Consider the following 21128-nt stretch of genomic DNA (forward strand, 5'->3'; position numbering starts at 1 on the left):
TTCAGCTGTTGCTTTTTTCTCCGATAAGGTTTGTTATTAGGAAAAACATTTAAAATGTCTTTTCTTCTGCTGCAGTAAAATGAAACATTACATTATTAAGTGTGTTTACATTTTGTGCTTGAAGTCTTAAGGGCAATAGGTATGAAATTGTGTGCTACAATAATTTCCTTTCAACATCATCATTAATATATAATTACATTCACTTAATTGTGAATTGAGAAAATACATTTGCTTCTCTAATTGTGAAGATTGTGTTGATATCTCTGTCAGGATGAAAGGAGTAACAGCCATTTTTAAAATCCCTTTTGATGATTTTTGACTTCCAATACTTCTGTGCTACTGCTGGTGAATACCTGAAAGTTGCTTTAGAATTTTGTGGTTTTTTTCCTTCTCTTCAGTGTCTAATCTATTGGGTTTAAGACCTTAAGAACTCTTTATTTTCTTGTATAGGAAAAACATAGGACAAAGAATATTTCACAGCTTTGTAGATACCCTCCCTGTGTCTCTAATGTATGTTAAATGCCTTATTGCTGCCTTAAAAATGCTCTCATTTTATGAAGGTCTCTTGATGACTCTGTGAAATTTTTGTTTCACCATTACCTCTAAAAGCTTTTGAATTATGTCATGTGATTGAGCATGCAGTGGTAAACTCCAAAGCTGGTGGTTCTATTCCACTGTGCAATGTGTGTTACTTGGCACGTTTCTGTGGATTGTTCTGTGCCTGCTCTTAGAGCAATGGTAGAAAGAAGTTTGGACTGTTGAAATGGTTTGCCCAGTGGTTAATTTTTTTCCCAAAGTAAGATTAATTTTATCTTGTTGAGCCCTTACCTTTATCTTTAAAGTAGAAATGAGACTTGAATAATGTGTTGTTATAAACTTTGTGAGGAAAAAAACTTTCTTCATTAAAATTCAAAGAAGTTATTAACTGGAATCTAATCTTCCTTTTTTTCCCTCCCCTCTTCAAATTATGGCTTGATTGGATTAATTGCTAATTTTGCAATTGCTTCAAAAGAGACATATCAATTGTCTTTAGAATTGTCAAGACACTTATAAACACTTCAAATGTTTTCTTACAAATAAGTTGTTCTTCTGCTTCAAGTGGTTAATGGGGACATTTGCTTTGGTAAAGAGCAATTGGATTTGTTGATTTTATCTGTACACAAATAAGAGTTCTCTAAATGAGGGGAACCTCGGAGGCTGAGATTGCTTATTGCTTTCATTTGCACTTCAGATTTCCTCCATTTACTTTGTACATAAAATATTAAGCGGCCACTTTGTTGGAGAAACAGTCTCGGGTATACCTTAGTTTTGTGGGTTTGACAGCTCTTAGCACCTTCATTTGAATGAGTAAAGGTTTGTGACTGCTATTCAAAACATTTAATCAAAGTGCTACAAAGCACTAAATTTGTCCTAATTACTGGAAGCATGGAGTATTTTTTTTTTTTTTTTTTTTTTTTTTTTTTTTTTTTGTGACTAATGTGTGTAGGAGATTCCAGACCATATGCGTTAGTTAATGATTCAGGAATAGGAAGGGAGGATGTAGGCATGGAGATGTGAACAGACAGGGGTAACTGCCTGGACTGGAGCTTGAAGGGGCTTTTCTGCAGGAGAAGTGCTGTTGTGAAAGTTAACTCTCAGAATTTCCAGGTCTGGACACCAGATTTTAGTGGTAATAATTTCCTTTAGTCTGGTGAAGAGGAGTTAAGGAGTCCTCCCAAGGAGGCAATGCATATTTTGAGGAAAAAGGGGAATTAAGCAGTTTGTAGTTTTCTTGTAACAGACATGGAGTTATTATGACCAAATGAAACATAAGGACTCTGTGCTGTATCCCAGAAGTCTGTATGAGCTGTTGTGGTTATTGATACTTGCTGAACTTTCTTGCAGGGCAAGTCCTTCCAGGAGCTGAGCTGCTTTTGGACTTGGTGAAGCTTCAGAGATAGACAGGAGTCCTGTAAAGCAGAGATAGAGGAATTAAAGCAGTTGAGGAGATCAAATGTACAAAGAGGATGTTTGAGACTCACTTCAAATACACAGGAAGAGACTGTTACAGGCATTCCATGGCCTTGCTAATCATACAGAAATATTTAAAACAACTAAACTGCCTTTCCAGAAATCTCTTGTTGTCATGTTATTGTTCTGTTTGTTCTTCAGATGCTGTTGTTTTCCTGCCTAGAAAGAAGATTAAATTATTTTTATAAAAGAAGAAAAGGATCTTCTTGTGGAGTGAAGAATATCAGAATCTTATTACATTTCCTCGTACATAATACAAAAAAAAAATATTTTATACTTCTGGGAGATTATCTTAAAAAAAAAAAGCCAAACAACAACCCAAAGCCAAAAAAACCACCTGGAAATTGTTTTTCATAGAAGAATTAAGCAGATGTGGACTCCCTTTCTGTGCCTTATTTTCTTGACAAACACTTGAATAAGGACGTTGGTCTCTGGTCTTTGTCAGTTAATTATGTTTAAGTGTAAAACTAAAAATACTGTGCCAAAAAGTTGGTAATGTTCCATTTCAATTTAATATGACATAGTCGAGACTACCAAACCTGTCATTGTATATTCATACTGAGCTAAATCTGTAAAGAGAAATATTAATTCAGCAGACTTTCAAAAATGAGTAATTCTGAGTAATTTAATATTATAAATGTGGCATTAGATTGGTAGTTTGAATCAAATTTAATTAAACAAAAAGCAGTGAAGAACTCGATCCTCCAAACATATTTGATGAAATGCCTGTTTTTCTCTTTAGTTTTACTTTTGTCTTGCACTTCCATACTTAAAATTTAATGTCTGATCTCTAGCTACGATCAAAACTCTTCCTTTGCTGTGCATTTTGAAACATTTTATAGAAGCAATAAGAAGTTGACATTCTGATAAATTATAAATTAAAAATTTTTTAACATTTTCATCTACTTAGAGAGTCTTGGTTTAATGTTACTTCGACAGCTAATTCTCAGTGTGTAACTGTCAGCATTTATACTGAAGTGGTAATAGATCCTTAACTAAGAACAGAGCCTTCCTCCAAATCCTGAGAAATGTCAGCTGTATGCATTAAAAAAGACATAAAAAATAGCATAAGCTGTTTTCCTCAAAAGTTTAAAAAGTGTGACAGTGGGAATGAAAAGTCATTGTATGACTTGGTTGGACATCCCATTAAGTTAATTTTTCACTTCATTTGGATGGTTTTATGTTTTCATCATTCTTAAATTGCTCCTTTTCAAATTATCTGTGCTTCAAAGGAAGGCAAAGAGCTTTGCTTACTAGCAGCTTTGTCACCCTCCTGCCTTACTGTGCTGTTAACTGCTGGACTAATTTGCTCATTTAGGGCAAAAGAAAACCTTGTCCAAATTGGACTTAAATTTAAGTGTTTGTTTTTATGAATTTTGTTTAAGGAAGGGGGGGTCTCAGGATGGGAAGGTGGGACAGAGGAAGGACATTTCTAGCTTTTACCTCCTTGTGCCTTAACCTGGAGAAAGGAATTGAAGGCAGTGATTTGCTCCTGCATTTTGGAAGCTCCTTTTTCATTTGTTCATGTGCACTTTATGATTACAAAGCAGTGAATCAGTTTTGGTAACACACTGCTCTGAAATGGACTGTTCTGGTCCCTTTACAGGTTTTTGCATGGTGCACACGAGGTGTGGAGTTTTTGGTAGTTACTCCCTGGGGAAGGAAGCTGCCTGCAGGTTTGCAGAGCAAACATAGTGGCACTGATTAGCTTTTTTCAGAAAGGGAGTTCTGGCTCTCTTTGGGTTAGGACAGGGTTTCAAACCTCCCTCAACAAGCCATGGTGATTCCAATAGTGTTGGAAAGCTGTGTTGTCACAAAGAACCTCTTAAAGCAGATTCCTTGGCTTTCCAATACTGGTTTTGATATGAACTGTTCCATAGGGAATGGACAGAGCTTAGCAAAAGCTACAGACATCAGCCAAGGATCTCAAGGCCTGAACATGTTGTGTGTGTTGGGATGCTGGCAGATTTCTCTCTTTGCATGGCATTGTTTGCAGAAACTCGTGCAATCAGAGGGCTGGTTACAGCTGGTTGCTGTTTGCAGTGCTTTGGGACTTGACCAATTCTCTTCAAATTGAAAGCTTTGATTTAATTTTATTGTGAATGCAGTGTCGTTCTTCTGCTTGGAAATTTGGCTTTTGCTAAACTGCTGATGCTCAGGATAGGGTTGGAACCAGGAACCTTGGAACCAGGCTTTGAAACCTCTCAGGACAGCAGAGTGCATGCAAAGGTGTCTTTGGCTCTGATCACCTGATATGATTTATTGTTACAGAAAATGAACTTTTCTTTACAGGAGATTATTACCCATGGGCTTTGTTTTCTGTTACATATCTACGCTGCTCCACTTAGAAAGAAAAAAATAATAAAAACTATTTAATGCCAATAAAACATTGTCCAGAACTGAGTGTAAACCTAAAGCTGCCAATTGCTGGAACTGAGATTGGAAGCTGATTGTTGGTTTGAATGGCTGAACAGATGAGGATGATTGTTTTTTATTGGAAATCGGTCAGGAGCTGTCATTACTAGAAATCTGTGGCTTTTATAGTATTCTCTCATTTTACTACTGGATTAATTTCAGTTCCTGATCTCATTCCTAATAGATTATGGTATGAATTTCTGGGAAAAAAAAAAAAAGAAAAAAAAATCAAGGCAGATACACTTCTTTTTGTACATTAAAAAAAAGAATCTGTGAAATTATTTAATTGATGCAAGGACCATACACTGGTGTTGGGAGCTGGCACTCAACATGACCGGAGAGCTGTCTGATGCTAACTATGCTTATGATAAATCTGTATTTGGGTGATTTATTAGAAACTTAGAACTGCATTTTTCAGAGCCTTGTTGACTTGGCATTACATTGCACAGAGATTTTTCCTGTGAAAATCATTGTGTCTGCTTACAGCTTCATTCTGCCAAACAGACTTCAGTGTGCCCAGTCCGTTTCCCTGGTGTTCCCTCTGATGCCCAGCCATTGGTAGCCCTCAGTAAAGACTGCTCAACTTAAGGATCCCTTCAGGCTCAGCTGCAAAACTTTGAAATGTTATTTGATGCTGCAACACATTTGAAAATCCAGGTCCATGTTGGCTTAAAATTGACTTGTATATGCTCACAGAATTTTATTTTCAGATGTTTTAGCCAAGCCATCTCCAGGTTGTGTCTTGGTTTTTTCTCATAATTCCCTTGGCTAGTGAGTGTGATGTCCTGTCCCTGAGTGATTCCTTTGCTGCAATCTGTGCCTCTGTTGTCTGATGGGAGAACATTTCCATCTGTTTAACTGTATATTGACTATTAAGACTTGGATGTAAAACAAGTGGTGTTAGAGGCTTCAAAATTTTCTGCTGAGGAAGGATAAAGGTTTGTAATTCTGGAAGTGAAATGCAGGAATCTTTCAGCTGGGGTTGCCAAAATTGAATCCTATCTGCAACAACTCAGCGTTTAACTAATTTTCACTCAACTGGAAGTGACAGATGATTAAAGAGCAAAAGTGATGCCTTTTTTTTGATGTGAGTAGTTGCTTGAAAAATATTTTCATCAGAGAAAGGGTTTGTCTAGTCCTAGATACTGTCAGAATCCAATGATCAAACTCAAGGTGCTTCTCCCTGTTTATTTTTTGGAGTGGCAGCAGCCTCATTCCAGTGCTGTGTTTCAATACTGTAGACTGACCAGGCCTAGTTGCATCTGCCAGCAGCAGTGGAACTTTGACTTGCTTTTTGGGGCACATGATAGATTGTATTTCTGCAGATTTCACTGCTGCAAAACTAACTTCCCACTTGCTCCCTATGAAACACCCTTTCAAGGTCTGGGTACTCTTCCCCTTGGTGGTGGTGGAGCAAAGGGATGTATGTTCCCAGTTCCTACAGGGATGCCCCTTCCTTTCCTTTGGGAAGTGTGATAGAGATGCTTCTGTTTTAGGGTGGAAAAACCTTTCTAATGGCTCAAGACAAAAATTTATTTTTATGACTTAGAGAGGTGTGTGAAAGAGCAGTTTCCTCCTGCAGAGGCTGTTGATGTGGTCTCTGGAACTGCCAGACTGGAGTTATCTTGATCCCATTCCATTACCTTTAAGCATTTGTCATTGGATTTGATGAAAAAATAAACCCATTTCTGACAGCTGTGCAGTTGCTAGCGGGTCTGTAGAAATCTCTGATCTCTTTGACAAGAAAAGGTTATCAGTGACATCTGAAGTATTATCCAGAGCTGAGGGATTCTGTTTTTTTCTCCTGTGGCTCTGGAGTCGTGTGTGTGAAGGACTCTGATGTCAGCACACTGGTAACTCTGTGGGAATACTGCTTTGAGTCACCTGTGATGTACCTGAACATCTACACTCTCAGAGGGTGTTCAGCAGTAGCCAGAGTTGTTGAATTGTGCAGTCTGCATTTTGATTTATTTCCTCCTTTTGTTACCCTCTTACTGCTAATACCGTGCTCTTACTGGCTTTAGATTTTATGTGAGCTGGACAGGTTGCACCTCTGTGTTGTTCTGATTTGGCCCCAGGAAATCACCTTGGCTGCTTTTGGTGTGACCCATTCCATGGCTGTGTGTGGAATATAGATTTGCAACCAATGATTCACTAAAAGTTTTTATTTTGTTTTAATTGTGTAGGACACCTGATGATCTCTCGAGGCAAATTGTGGCCCTGCAGCAGCGGGAGCTTACCCTGAAAGAGCAGAATTCCACTTTCATGAACAGGTGAGTGCCTCCAGGAGGGGATGCTGGTAGCAAGACCCTGCTATGTTAAAGCCCAGAGAAAGGAAACAAGGACTGCAAACTGAGAGATCAGCTCCTTGTATTTCCTTGATGTTCCATGGAGCCTTCTGTGCCACCTTCTACTCTTTCCCATGTTGATAAAGGGCTGCTTACTGAAGTCCTTGCAGGAAGAAAAAGATCAGTAACTGTGGGTGATGCAGTGAAGAGTTAATCAAGCTTTATGCTATGAACTACAGTGTTTGCAAGGGGAAGTGAGTTGCTTTCCCCAGACCATTTCATCTGGAAAGGGAATGTCACAAAGCAAAATGTGCCAAGTATCCATCTGGGTATAGAAAAGGGAGTAGGAGCTTTAAGGGCTGTGATTTGACTGCTAAAAGGACCAGGTTGTAGAGATGGTGAAAAAAAAGGATGCTTGCAGTTTTGGTGGCAAAGTGCTGCCAGGCTTTGAGAGGAGCAGTCTGTTTATGGAGTGAGATGTGCGTTTGAAACATGAGGGTGTTTAAACCATTGCCCTCCTGTGGGAGTGAATGTGTAATGGGGAAATGAATTTACCAGAGCTAAACTTTCCAGACTGCACTGGTTCCACAGCCTTTCTGAGCAGAGTTCCACAGCATGCTAGACAGTGCTTCTCACCCTCAGTGCACATCTTGCTTCCTTCCCTCTTTAATTCCACACATTAGGAGTCCTCTGTTAAAACCATTCTTGTTAAAAGCAATACCTCTGTCTTTCAAAAAGACCCTGGACTGTTTGCATTGCAGGCTTGTGGCTGCCTTGGCCGAGCAACAGGAGTGTGGGGAATTTCTGCCTTTGGTGTGAAAATGCTGAATGCAAAGCAGTCAGTGCCATGTTGAGCTCTGGCTTGGGCACACTTAGCTTATTGTGGGCAGCATTTCCTGATGTGTCTCCTGAGGTAGGTGATGATCCTGTTCTGGGCTCCGCCTTCCTAATGATGGGCAGGATTCAAGCAGGGTGGCAAAAACATTGGCTGTGCTGCTGCTGTTAATGAAACTGTTTAGTCACTTGTAAAATGGTTAGCTAAGTGTAAATCCCCAGGAGTGAACCAGCCAAATTGCTGTGAGGTTTTAGATATGAAGTTTACAGGGGGAAAAAAAAAAAAACCTCACCAATGTAAAGACATTATGTATAAAAACCACATTATGTATATTAAAAATAAACCAAGCAAACCCTCAACCCACAACTGATTAAATGATAAAATAAAAGAATGATGGTAGTGTTTGAATTACAGATTTGGGTTTTTTTAGGCTGCTTTTCACAGCCTCTCAGAGAATTCTTTTTCTAAATTTATTAATGGCCAAGGGGAAATGTCTGTTGAAAAAGCAGCTTTTTGGTAGTGCCTGTTCATCTAGATATAATTGTGCCAATTTAGTTTAAAAATAAAAACATGATTAAAATTACTTTTTGATTTCAAGTTAAATGGGCTGTAAAGCTGTTAAAATTAAAATTCTAACATTTCTCTGATGCAATGCTGTGTGTCAGTTCTGAAACTGATAATTTTGACTTTCTTCTATCACATACCTTTTTCTGTCTTAAAAAGAAGGCAATAAGATAAATTTTTAAAAACCTTTCATTACAAGTGATTTGAAAGTTCTCAGCAGAAGATTTTGAGTTTTTGGAAATAAAACCTTGTTAAGGAAGCAAACCTAATTTTCTCCTTTTCATAATTTTTTTCCAGATTTAGCTGATGGTCTTCTCTTTTATTTGTTTCATAATTGTGTTCTGAATTGTCTGTGTATTAGAGTAATTTAATATGTGATCATGCCTCCCTCTAGTGATGAAGCCCAGCACTTATTCAGCTTTCTATTGTTTTTGGCTTTTTTTTTTTTTCAGCCACAGGTTTTTTTGCCCTTAGTTGAAATATGTTGTCTTTGGTGCTGATAGTGCAATGTTTGATTTATAACATCAGTGGTTATGTGTATATAGAGCAATGTGCAGTATAAACACCACCAAACTTGCGTCTGCCCTAAGAACTTAAAAGTTTTCTCCATTAAAATTAATGAATTGGCAGATACTTAAGAAAACATCACGAGTTGGCATCTGAATTTATTTTTATGGAAATGAAGGAAAGAATTACAGATTATCCTGGCTCACCTGTTGCTACAGTGCAAAACTGTTTAGTAGATGAGATTTTGGAGTGTCATGGTATAAAGAGCATTATATGGCTCCCTTCCCTACCTGGCAGATGTTGAGTCTTTGTGCACTGGCTGTGTGTGTGCTCATCATCAAGCTTTTAAACACAGCCAGGAGTGTCTGGAAGGTGTGTGTGAGGGGGGTTTGCATGCTGATTATTCTCTCTTTGTCTTTACACTGCAATCATCTTGGTTTGTATTCCCAGTGATGCTTTCCTACACTGTTCAGTGACTTGCCAGCTGCTATTTCTGCTTCCAGTGTCCTGTAGTTGATCTAGAGTAGGGAGTTATGGTAGATAAACACCTTTTCCAAATGGTTTCACTAAACAGAAAGTTTATTTTTTCCCATGTTTACATTCTTGACCTGCTTTCCATTTATTACTGTGCATTTTTTAGAGCCAGTGTTTGTGTAATTAAAAGGCAATAGAGATGATCCCACCACAAAGAGGCAACATGTGTATAAACCCATTTTTGCAGTGGCATTTCCCTGTGTGGGGATCTGCACTGCAATCTGTGTTTTGTGTAGCCTGTGCAATTGCCAGTGTCTCCAGGCCTCCCAGAGATCAAATGATGATGCATATCCTATTTTCTCCATCACTCACATTGGACACTTTTAGACACAGAACCACAGGACTGCATTTCCTGAGCAGTAGGTTGAAATCAATTTCTTTTAACAGTGATTGTTTACACGTCTGAGTTGTGTCGACTCCCTCAGAGCTTGCTATTTTTGCTAAGGGGAGAAAACCTTCCTGTGGTGCCAGCATGGGGCAGGAGGAGGGTCACTTTAGCACTGAACACATGGGCAGCAACTCACTTCTCTTGGCAACTTCAGGATGGCTGAGTAATGTAGCTGAAAGTGCCATTAATCGTGCGTGATGGACTCTCAGTGCTGCTTTGGAGTGTGTTGCTAGAAGTCGTATAAATAGAGTAAATTACACTTTCAGCAGCAGCAGCAGGAAGTGTCCTGGAGCTTTCTAACTGCAGAGCAAAGATAACAATCCAAAGGTTCAAAAGCTCAAAAGAAGATTGTTTAGGGCCACTTTGTACCTGCTCTGCTATTTAGGGAAAGGTGATGGAAGAAAGGTGTTTAATTAGTGGGTCAGTTTTAACCATGCAGCCACCATTAATTAAAGCCCATTTCCCCCCCAGCTGTGACTGCTGTAGGTGCACTGAAATGTGTTGGTAGTTATAGTTTGGAATATGGAAAGTCAGCCAAGTGGTTCATAAGCTTTTCTCTTATGGAGGTATGATGTAGCAGTTATACTATTTTTTAAAGTGAGAAAATCTGTGTATATATTTGGCCTGCTACCTATCTACATATTTGGTCTCTCTAGAGAGATTTCCTCAAACAATCCTGGCAAAGCATCCTAGAATTTGAAATGTTGGCCTATAGATTGCTCGTGAAGGAATGATGCTGATTTATGGCTTGAGCTTTGCTGCATTTCTGAAAGACAAGCTTTGAAAATGGCTACTTGTGGCTCTTCCCAGAGTGATCATTTCTACTTTTGCTCTTGTGGTCTAAGTATAGGATTGACTTTGGGCCTTGAGATGTCTTGTGGAAGGTCAGATACAAAGAAGCACATAGGTGAAGCTGGTTCTGGGCAGGATGAAGGACAGAAGGGAAAATGGAAGAGCAGTAAATCCTTGGTCCTGGTGTTGAGATCCCGGAGCTGATGGCTTATTCCCATCACCTCGTGTCAGAAACCCAGCCATGTGTTTTGACATATTGTTTCATATGGGAAAAGGGACACAGAGAATGTGTTTGAAAAAGGATTTTCCTACTGCAAGTGCTCGTGGAGTTCTGTTTAGAGACATGGTTGTTTACCACTTTTATTCATATAAATAATGTAAAACTGATTTACCCAACCAACCTGCTGTGTGGGTTGTTGCTTAAAATGAAATAAACCCCCAAACCATTGAAGACCAGGGAATGTAGATTGCAAACTGAACAGAAAATGCTTTAAACTTTGGCAGCAGGGATTCTTTTTTTACAAAAAAAATAAAAAGAATGAGTGATGATAAGCCCAGAACTGTCCATCTTTGTAAGTGCTGTTAGCTTAGAAGTCTTGTAAATCTATTGCCCAACCTCTCCTTTCCTTGGATGTCCCAATGAATGTCAGTCACAAAAACAAATAGAGCCTGTCAGACTTCTTCCCCTAATCTTCTGGAAAGTTGGACAGAAGTTTAATTACAGTGAAGTGTCTTTTATCTGACAGAGAGAGAAGTGCTAGCTTTTTAATGGGCTTTATGAGTTATTTTTTGATCAAAAGAAGCACTTAATGTCTAATATAGGATTAGGTGGGGATTTTTTTTCTTCCTTTGTTCATTTATATGGCACATTGCACCTTGATTTATACATGGAGGTGTCTGTGTACCTAATATCGGACAAATGTTTATTCACAGTGCTTCAGGACAATATTAATTGCTGGCAGGTTCTGCATTCATTTTACAGAGTGAGGTGATGAAGAAATGACTGTAGATGCTGCTTTTCCTTTTCTCCAAACTGGATCATTCCTGCACTTCTGTACCAGAAGGTCCTTGACAGTGTCTCATTAAGTGACCAATCTAAATATTCATACAGTAAACTTCTAGAGTAACATCTGGTTATTCATGACTCTAATTAGGTAGATACAAAGCTTTTCTATTTTTTTTTTTCTATCATATAGTTAGCAGAAAATAGGAAAGCAAAAAATAATTTAGCCAAGAGATTGACTTATGCTTCCAATTTGAAAAACATGGGATTTTGCCCAGACCTTTGCTTTTCATGACTGTGCCATTTTTAGTCTGATTTCCTGAGGAAGTGAGGCTTATTACTGTGCTTTGTGTGTGTATGTAGATGAGATTTGTCTGTGCCTACCCTACACTTTTGAACTTGCAAGTTGTGTTCTGTCAAGCTTGGCAGATGGTGGAGGTATCAAAAATAATGAATTCCAGCAAGTTTAAGGCAGTCAGATCTCCATTTCCTGGAGATCTCCATCCTGAGGCTGTGCCCTGAGGTCAGGTCAGGGATCAGAGCCCTGCAAGCAAACAGACCCTTGGGAATATCCCATTGTCAGGAAAGCTCCTTTTGGAGATCAGGCAGCACTGAGGGAGCTCTGGCCTCACACCCTGGCAGCACTACAATCCAGCATTTTTGCTATTCCATGCTTTCCAAAGGCTCATGGCATTTGAGAGTGCCATGGTAATGCTGCTGGCATCGTTTCCATGCTTTTCGTGTTTCGTGTCATTTTAGTATGAGAAAAAAAGGTCTGCTTGAGTCAGGAGTCACCTTTTGAGAGAGAAATCCACAGGAAACCAAGCAACTTTGGTTCTGGAGCTCATGGAACATTCTCTCTGTATTTAATAAGAAAATACGTAGGAAAAAGCCAAAAAAAGCAGCCTAGAGGGGAATAGACAAAGCTATAATGATACCATCATCTCAGCCTGGAGCTCTGTGGAGACTGTAGAGAGCAAAACCAGTACAAATATTAGTACTTGGCTTCTTACCTTTTATTTGACTGTGCTTCTGGGAGAACATTCAAGAATTATCTGTGAAAGCACTCTGTTCAGTGCTCTGATCACTTCTAATGATTAAAAAAATTATAGAAGATATTTAACTCTGTTCTTAATAATTCTTCTTGTTCCAGGGTTGTAATTGACCCTGGGTGCTCCTACCAACATTCCTGATGTCTGTGCATCTCTTTATTACTGCAATGAATGATAGCTCTCATTTCATCTGGAGATGCTGATTCAGCATTCCCTTGGTAGCTGTGGGCATTATTGACCAGAAAAAAGTGTAAAAATAACCAGCTAATTTGGTAGGAAGCACAGGCTGTTCTTGGTAGTGTGTGGTACAGCAGACACCGTGTTTGGAGCTGCACTGTGGAAGTTAGGGAAGGAGAAATCTGCCTTGCATCTCTCCTGTGCATGACTCACATCTACCCTATAAATCTTTCACTCTGTGAGATTAAAATTCCTAAAAATTTTAGATGAAATAGATGTATCTTAATACTAGTCCAGAGTTCTCAGAAACCAGAATGAATATTTAGATATTGAAGTAATTAGAAGTCAAAACTTATCATCTATTTTCATTATTTTTATTCTTTCCTTCTTAGCAGAGGGATGCTATGATCAAATTAATGATTTACAGGAGGCTGATGGGCAGAGTGCCCCACATCCATGTTATATTTGTGATATGAATACAAAGGGAGGAATTGTAATCTTAGCTGTGCAGTAGGCAGCAGTACAGAAAATTCTACTTTGAAACCAGTAGTATTATGTAAAACCATATATTCAGCCTGCTGCCAAGCTTTGTATAATGCTCTGGGAATTGTAGTGCTTTAAGATTTCCAGTTCTTAGGATTTGTCTTTTATTTCCTCTGCAATGTGGCAGTATGCCTTGAAAAATTTGATGGGAGTGGGAAAGAGTGGGGCCTATCAGTTTGGTAATATCTTTGGAATCAGTGCTGAAGTCACCAGGGTGGTTCCATAAATGAGGAAGATGATTTGAGCCCAAGAAGTCTGGACTCAGTTTCTGGAGTGTTTTCCTTGGTGCTGAGTGACTTTATCCAGTGACTTGAGTGTCTCACCTCTTGAATGAAAACAAACATTACATCCTGCCTACTCTCACATCACTATTTTAAAGGCAAATAAACATTAATTCCTTTCTACCCTTATCTGTTAAAATTTTTTTGTTCCTTTCTCCCCCAAATAGATGTCTTTTTCTTCCCATACAGTACCTTAAAAGGACAGTAGTGACTGTGGCTCCTGAGCTGTTTTATGAGAAGGCATCAGTAGTTAAACAAGGTCGAGTTTAACAGTTTAACAGTTCTGTCTCTTAATTTGTAATGCTGGAACTGCAATACAGCTTTCCTGAGCAGTCATGGGAAGCCAGAGGAAGATTGGTGGCAGAATGCAGAATAAATTTTCTGTCTTTTTGTACTCATTTATTTGAACACCTGCTGTAATAACAGGAGTTTCAAAGACTATGGATTTTTCTAAAGTACTTTATGGTACTGTTGATATTGTTTATTTTGAGCAGATTGACGAGGACAGCCAGAATACACTGAAACATTTTACCAAAGTAAATGTGAATTCTGTAGGGTTTTTTAACCTGCTGTAAAGTGGTGTCAGTTCAAATACTGCACAGAATATGGTTATGTCTGAAAAATAGATTGTCTGGCCTGGGATGCTTCAATCAGTTGATCATATCTGCATGTACACTTTGTTCAGCTCCATAACTAACTGCTTCTTGAACAATTTCTCATCTGGATAACATCCTTTCTACTGCCTGCTGCCTTCAGGCTGCTGTTATTGGTATTTTCATTATGTGTTTAATATTCTTTGTGACTTCTTGTATGCACCTGTGAATGTATAGAGCAAAATACTGAAGGTATATCACTTGTGGTGGTGGGAAGGCATTTTTAGTTAGTCATAAATATTCTCCTACTGTCAAAGTTTTATCATCTATACAAAAGACATACTGCTTGGAAAGTTTATTCAAGAAGTAAGCTGCTTGTCTTTTTTAGCTGTGTAAGGCAAAAAAAAAAACTTGTCATAAATTGCAGTCAACCCCCTTCCCAAAAAGCAGCTTTCTCTTGCTGCTCTGAAAGTTAAATGACTAATGTGCATAATTTATTTGAGCATCTGTGCTAAAAACTTGCATACCAAGTTTTAGTTCAATGTGATCAACAATGGCGAAAATTAGGATTTATCATGGAAATGCTGACGGATGTGAACATGTGTAGGCTAAACCGGTGCCTGACAAACCTTCTTATTGTGCAATGCTAATGGTGAAACACAGTCTTTTTCTGCTGTAATTGCATTTCCCCCCCCTCCCTTGGCTGCTTAATTTGCTCCTTTTCAAAATTCGGTGGTTTTAGCTGCACTTCATATTTGGATTCCTGCTTTTTCTGGAGTCTGCATAAAACCTCCTGAGTTGTCTTGTGATATTTCTAAGCATAAGATACCCTGAGCTGCCTGGCTGAGCATCAGCATCCCGGGCTGGGGCTTTGCAGTAACTGGCTGAGAACAGGAGATGGTGCCGGCAGCCTTGGCAGCTGCTCTGCCTTCCCTCCCCTCCTCCTCCACCTCCTCTGCCCGGCTCAGCCAGGCTGCTGTCAGCAGCATTATAAATTCTCGAGCCAATTAGCTGAAAAATGTTACAAGTGAAAGGAAAGAGAAGAAGCTGTAGAACATCTTGATATGAATATGCCTGTTTCAGAAACTCTTCCTGTGGAGAGCTTGAATCACAGAATCGTGGGATGGTTTGGGTTGGAAGGGACCTTAAAAATCACATTTCCAACCCACTGCCATGGGCAGGGATGCCACTCACTAGACCAGATTGCTTAGGTTGCCCAGGTTGCCATTCAGCCTGGACTTGAACACTTCCAGGGATGAGACATCCACTGCCTCTTGGGGCAGTCTGTTTCAGTACTTCACCACCTTCTGAGTAAAGAATCTTCCCAACATTTGATCTAAACCTGCCCTCTGCCAGTTTAAAACCATTGCCCCAGGTGTTACCTCTCCCTCCTTTTCATAAGCCCCCTTTAGGCACCTGAGGGCCACAAAAAGGTCTCCCCAGAGCCTTCTCCTCTCCAGGCTGAGCAACCCCAGCTCTCTCAGCCTGTCCTTGTAGGAGAGGTGCTCCAACCCTCAGAGCACCTTCTTGGCACCTTCTTGTACCTTTTGCTGCAGCTCTGGTGCAGCTTTTGGTGGAGCATCAGATGCATTTGAGGCATCTGGTTAAGGAAGAAGTTGGTTTAGAGGAGTCAAGGCAAGAATTTCTTAGAAAATAGTGCTGATAAAATCTTGTTAGATATTGGAAAGATCTTGGCTGTGTTCATGCCTTGCTGGCACTTCCTCCTTTCTCCAGCCTTATCCACAAGATTTCTTGTTAAGGGAAACAAATTGAAAACAATGTCTTTTGTTGATGTTTAAGTCCCCAAAGTCAGACAAATTGCTTAGTTCATGTATAAGCATCACAGAAGGGAAATAGTGGCTCAGCCATGCCCTTGTCCAGAAGAAATGTTGACAATTTCTCAGTGCAGTCATTCTGTTGCAGGAATGTGTCCCTCCTTAGGAAGGAGCTAGAGATAGGTTCAGAAGGGATGTATCCTACTGGACCAGTTATTTTGTTGCTGGTGACTTGTTTTTGTTTTGTTTTCCCCTTAAACTGTGGTGGGATGTGACATTCAGAGGGCCTGTTGGGGCTGGATGGTCAGAAAGAAAGCTGGGGCATGGTGCTCTGTTAGAGTTCAGAACAGTGTTCCAGCAAAATGTAATTTCCTTGTCATATTTTATGTATGGGCTGTTTTTGCATATTTTCAATATTTAAAACAATGTCCATATGAATAACTTTTAAAATATGTTCTCACTGTTAAGAGATGAAAATCAGTAAGAAAACACACACACACAAAAAAAAAATCCCATCAAAAACCCCCACAACAAATCCCCCAAGCTTTCCTTTTATTCAAGCAACAACAATCAAATTCTTATGACTGGAATAACTACTGAAGAGGCTCTCTGTTTCTCAGCCAAAGAAAGCTTTTGAAAGATTTATGGAAATAAACCAAAATGTGTCCCTTTCTGACTGTACAAATAAGAGATTATCAGATCTAGCCTATGGCAGTTGCAGTACATAGAGTCCAAAGCATCTACAACTAATAACATAGAGTATATGCTTTTTAAAAAAAAGCTGTGAGGTTTTTTTTTTTATGGCACTCTACTGACAAAGCAGCACATTTTCCATGGATTATCCTAATGAAAAAGTCCCTCTTTGTGCATCTTGCATTAGAGGTAAAAATTAACAAGACAATACATTAATTGACCTTTTAAACCAAAAGTATCATTTATGTTGATGCATCTTTATCTACTTGAAGAGCAAGACTGAATTCACTTAGTAGCTCTTTCTGTGGTAGCTGGGAGTGTGGAGCAGGGCTGCTCCCATCTCCTCCTGTTAAATCCTGTGCCACCAGGAGTAGAATTGCAGCACAGGTTGTCTGGCTGTGTCACACTCCCAATTTCCTGACTTGAACTTGCTCTTCTGGGTCTTAGACCTTGCTTTTCATTCTACAAATCTTGCTCTGGTGTGAGAATGGGAGCTGCTTGAAGCAGAGTGCATTTTGATGATTCACAGAATGATGTGCAGAGCCAGGTTTGTGAGGAGCAGTGATACCTTTTATTAGCCCCAGTGATAGGATTAGCAGACACACACACACGTGTGGGTACACAGCCAACGCTCACATCTGATGGAGACAGAGGGAAAAGCCTTCCAGCTAAATGCAGGTTGAGACCAATTGCTCTGAGTTTAACTTGATTCATCAGTTGGACAATTTGAGAGAGAAGGTGTTGGACACACGGGACAGGAATCAGAGAAGATGGAAGGGCTGTTAGCACCCATGAGAAAAAGATTGTCCAGTTTGTTCTGATAGCAGGATTTGGGTACTTGGAGAAGACAAACCATCAGCAGAACGAACTTTTTCCTTTTAGAAGGAACTTGAAAGCAAATAGTGTGTGTCGTGTTTTTATTGGAGCCATATCCCAATAAATTCTGTGCTTCACTGACTCAGCACTGGGGTGTCAGCCTTGCAGTTAAAGGACTAGAACTTCAATTTTATATTAGCCAAAAATACTGTTTTCTAAACTGCCAATAAAATAATTTTGCTATATTGTTTGACTTATCTCCTCTGGGCACTCGGGTGCAGCAGCAAGTCTGACCTGCCAATACAGTGACTGCTGAATGAGCTTTGCTTTGTTTGTCCAAACACTTTCTAGGATCAGTCACTCTTCCCTGAGCCCTGCTGTGAGTGCTGTGGGCTCTGCTGACTCTGGGAAAGGCCAGCTGCAGATACCAAGTGGGATGTTGGTGCTCATGGCAAAATCTGTTGTCAGTTTTGGACTTAACAGCAGCGTAATTAACTTGTTTACTCTTGTTTAATTGTGTCCTGTTAATACAAGTGCACCTGCTGCTGTGTTACCTTGAATCATGATGTGCAGTTAGTTTGTGCACAGCCATGGGGTGGTAAGTCTCTAGCTTCCCTATTTGAGAGTGACATGATGTCTTTTAACAGTGTATTTGTCAGATTTTTTCTTTCCTGATTACTTCCAAAAAGGGGGAAAAAGGCTGATAATAACTGTGATTATAAAAACCCAAGTAACAGTAAGATAACCTGGGGCAGAGTAGTGCCTAAAAATACTTGTTGTTTTTAAGCTAATTACATTTTATATTGCCAGTGACCTTTTGGAAACCTTTCATTTGCATGGATTGCTGATGCCTCCAAGGAAATGCCTTTATGCAGAGAGAAAATGCATTCCAGTCATCTCCTCAAAGCAGAATGCAGGTCTGCTGTCTGTAGAATGTGCCCTTTTCTCAGAAGAACTTCGTAACAGGCTTGTTCTGAACTGCAGGGAGAGCTTTTCCTGGAGGAGAAGATGAGCACCTAGGCTGTGTCATCTCACCAAGCTGCTGCTTGAAGGTGAGGACTCTGTGTAAACAAGGATGAAGGACATTCTTGAACTTACAGAAGTCTTCATTAATACTTCAAGACACAGGAGACTAGAAATTCATTCTTGCTCCCTTGGAAATTTGTGACTCATTGGCAAACTTATGAATGATGAACTGTGGGCCTTGTTTCAAACATATGAGCCACATATAAGGCAGAAATTCCTCAGTTTTTGCAAGCTTTTAATTTGGATTTTTTAATGTTGTGTTGAAATAAATACTTCACATCTTCCCTGAATGAATGCTGAAGGTCTTGAACTGATCCAGTGAAACTGGATGAAGTTTTAGTAGTTTCTTCTTTCCCATCCTCTGGAGACAGTGGTCTAATTCCTGAATGAGAACTGAGCAAGAGAGAGCAGATTTGTTGCAGCTCCCGTGGATAATGTAGCTGTCATTGAGGCTGACAGAAGTTCCTGTGTTCTTCTCCTTGCAAACCCAGCAGTCCTGGTGAGACAGCCTCAGACTTCATTGGTTTTGATGTTTTAAAAATAAAGTGAGGTGCATCTTTTGTTAACGTGTGCAGACTTCGAAGAAGTTCCTCTTGTCCTTAAAGAAGTGAATCAAGACAAGGACTTGGTGTAGAGGGTTCCATGTTTGATCAGTCAAGCTGCTTTTTTAATTCATGTTTTTTCACAGCACCTTTAAAGAATAAGTTCTTTCTCTAGTTACCTTACTTCAAAGAAGCAGACCATCATCATTGGCTCTGCTGTAAGATATTGAAGCACATTCTTGAAAGATGGGAGAACTGAACATATAAAATCCATGGGACTTGGCTGAATGTTTCCAATACAGAACCATGTACATATTCCCATACTGGGATTTGTGCCACTGAGTACTCATCACTGTGTCAGGAGAGGCTTTTGTGGCAGTCAGCTGAAGTGCAGAAAATCTGGGATCAACAGATGTCCTGCCGCAGAGATGAACCAGGGCTTGTAAAAATGCTTTTCTTAGAAGGAGGCTGATGGTGTAAGCAATGTGTGTCTACTGTGTTTTTACAACTGACCCAGACTGAAGCCTCTTTGAAGTTCAGTAAATGTTATTTATGTTCTCCCCAAGTGTGCCCAAGGATATGTGTTACTGCTTGTGCTCAATGATGTGGTGCTTTTTAATGTGTTAGAGCTGTTTCAGGTAAAGAGGATGAGGGAGAGGCTGGATGGAAATTGAGAGACCTCTGTAAGACAGGACTGCAGAAACATTCAAAACTCAGTGGACCTTTGGAAGCAATTTTGTTCTGGGCTGTGATTTTAACCCAGGACTTGTGTGTAATGTTAAGCAAGTCAGCACAATCTGTCCTCTGGCTGGTGGGAGTTAACAAACCTTGTGACAGAATTTACCAGAGCATGTCTTTGTCACTACTTGTGCAGGGCTTTCTCAAACAGCAGTTCATGTCACTTGCAAATCCTAAAGCTTTTGCCTATGCCCCAAACAGATTTTTTTGAATTCTTTCAAATATAAACATGAAAGGAAGCAGGTAAATTTTGTATTGCTTCAGTCAGCTTTGTAGCCCATTCATCAAATAGCATCCTATTAAGAAAACAGTGGGAGCCCTCCTAAGGAAGAGAAGAAGCTGGCAATATTCCATGGTCCTGGAATAGACCACTATGCAAAGAGATGCTGCCTAAATCCCCTGCACAGTCCATGCTTGCACTGTTGGAATGACAGAGAGACAGGAAGAGGTGTGAGAACAGCTTTGTTTTGGCACTTTGGGATTTGTTATGACACTCAAAATTTTGCTTTGTTGTGGATTTGCTGGTTTGCCTTACACATTTTAAAGGTATGTAGTGAGGAAAAAATAGAGAGCAACCTGTGAAGATGGTGAAAGGTCTGGAGGAGAAGCCATGCAAGGCTGAGATCTCTTGGTTTATTCAGCTGGAGGAGAGGAGACTGAGGGGAGACTCACTGGGGCTTCAGCTCCTCTTGAGGGACAACACAGGGACAGCTCCAATCTCTGCTCCCTGTGAGCAGGGACAGGACCCAGGGAATGGCTGGAGCTCTGTCAGGGAGCTTTAGGGTGGATATCAGGAAAATACTCTTCCCCCAGAAGGTGCTGAGGCACTGAACAGGTTCTCCAGGGAATGGTCACAGCCCCAAGGCTGCCAGAGCTCCAGGAATGTTTGGACAACTCCCAGGGATGCACAGGGTGGGATTGTCTTTGCAGGGCCAGGAGTTGGACTCAATGATCCTTGTCAGTTGCTTCCTACTCAGGATATTCTGTGATTCTTAAAATTACATTTTTAGTCTCCAGCTTCTGCAGAAAAGGGGTGGAGTGTGAAGAGAAAAAGTGTCATTACTGCCAAACCAGCTGCAGCTGAGCAAAGCCGTGTATGAAAGTAAATCATCAATATTTCAGATCACCACTTTGATAAACAAATTTCAGAAAGTGAGAATGAAAACCTGAGGAAACAATGCAGAAGAGTGAGTCTGTGTGTGTTAATGTCCCTTGAGCCCCTAGCAGGCAAGAGAAAAGGTTTTTAGAATTCTAATTTGAATTCAGATTCCTTTTGATTTTGTAGTCCATGCCAATTCTGTGTATATTGTTGCTGGAAAGTGAGTGAGGATGGTTAAGACTCCCTTATTTTTATGCTTGGCTAATTTTATGGCCCTCCCATATTTTGTAGCTGTAAATGTTGCAGACTTTATTACATTTAAACTGGTTTTAATATAGTAGGTCATAAAAATTAAGAAATGAGTGTAGTGTCCACTGCAGTGATGCATTTAGCTCAGGGAGGATACTTGCAAGTTACTGAAAGGCTTAAACTGCATCTCCCTGATCATCTACTTTGT

General features: G+C 39.9%; 1 protein-coding gene across 7 annotated transcripts in view; it reads left to right on the forward strand.

Moving 5' to 3' along the window:
* The window catches only part of MAD1L1 (mitotic arrest deficient 1 like 1), a 347152-nt gene that overhangs the window by 28715 nt on the left and 297309 nt on the right, over positions 1-21128 (forward strand). For all 7 annotated transcript variants that reach the window (XR_014958379.1, XR_014958378.1, XM_021539694.3 and 4 more), the window contains exon 10: positions 6612-6698. Coding sequence is in view for 5 of the 7 variants with exons in the window: in XM_021539694.3 (XP_021395369.2) it covers positions 6612-6698 (87 nt within the window). In the remaining 2 variants the exon portion in view is untranslated. The remainder of the gene's footprint in view (positions 1-6611; positions 6699-21128) is intronic.

Source organism: Lonchura striata, chromosome 14, assembly GCF_050655825.1.
Source record: "Lonchura striata isolate lonStrDom1 chromosome 14, ASM5065582v1, whole genome shotgun sequence".
Taxonomy (NCBI): domain Eukaryota; kingdom Metazoa; phylum Chordata; class Aves; order Passeriformes; family Estrildidae; genus Lonchura; species Lonchura striata.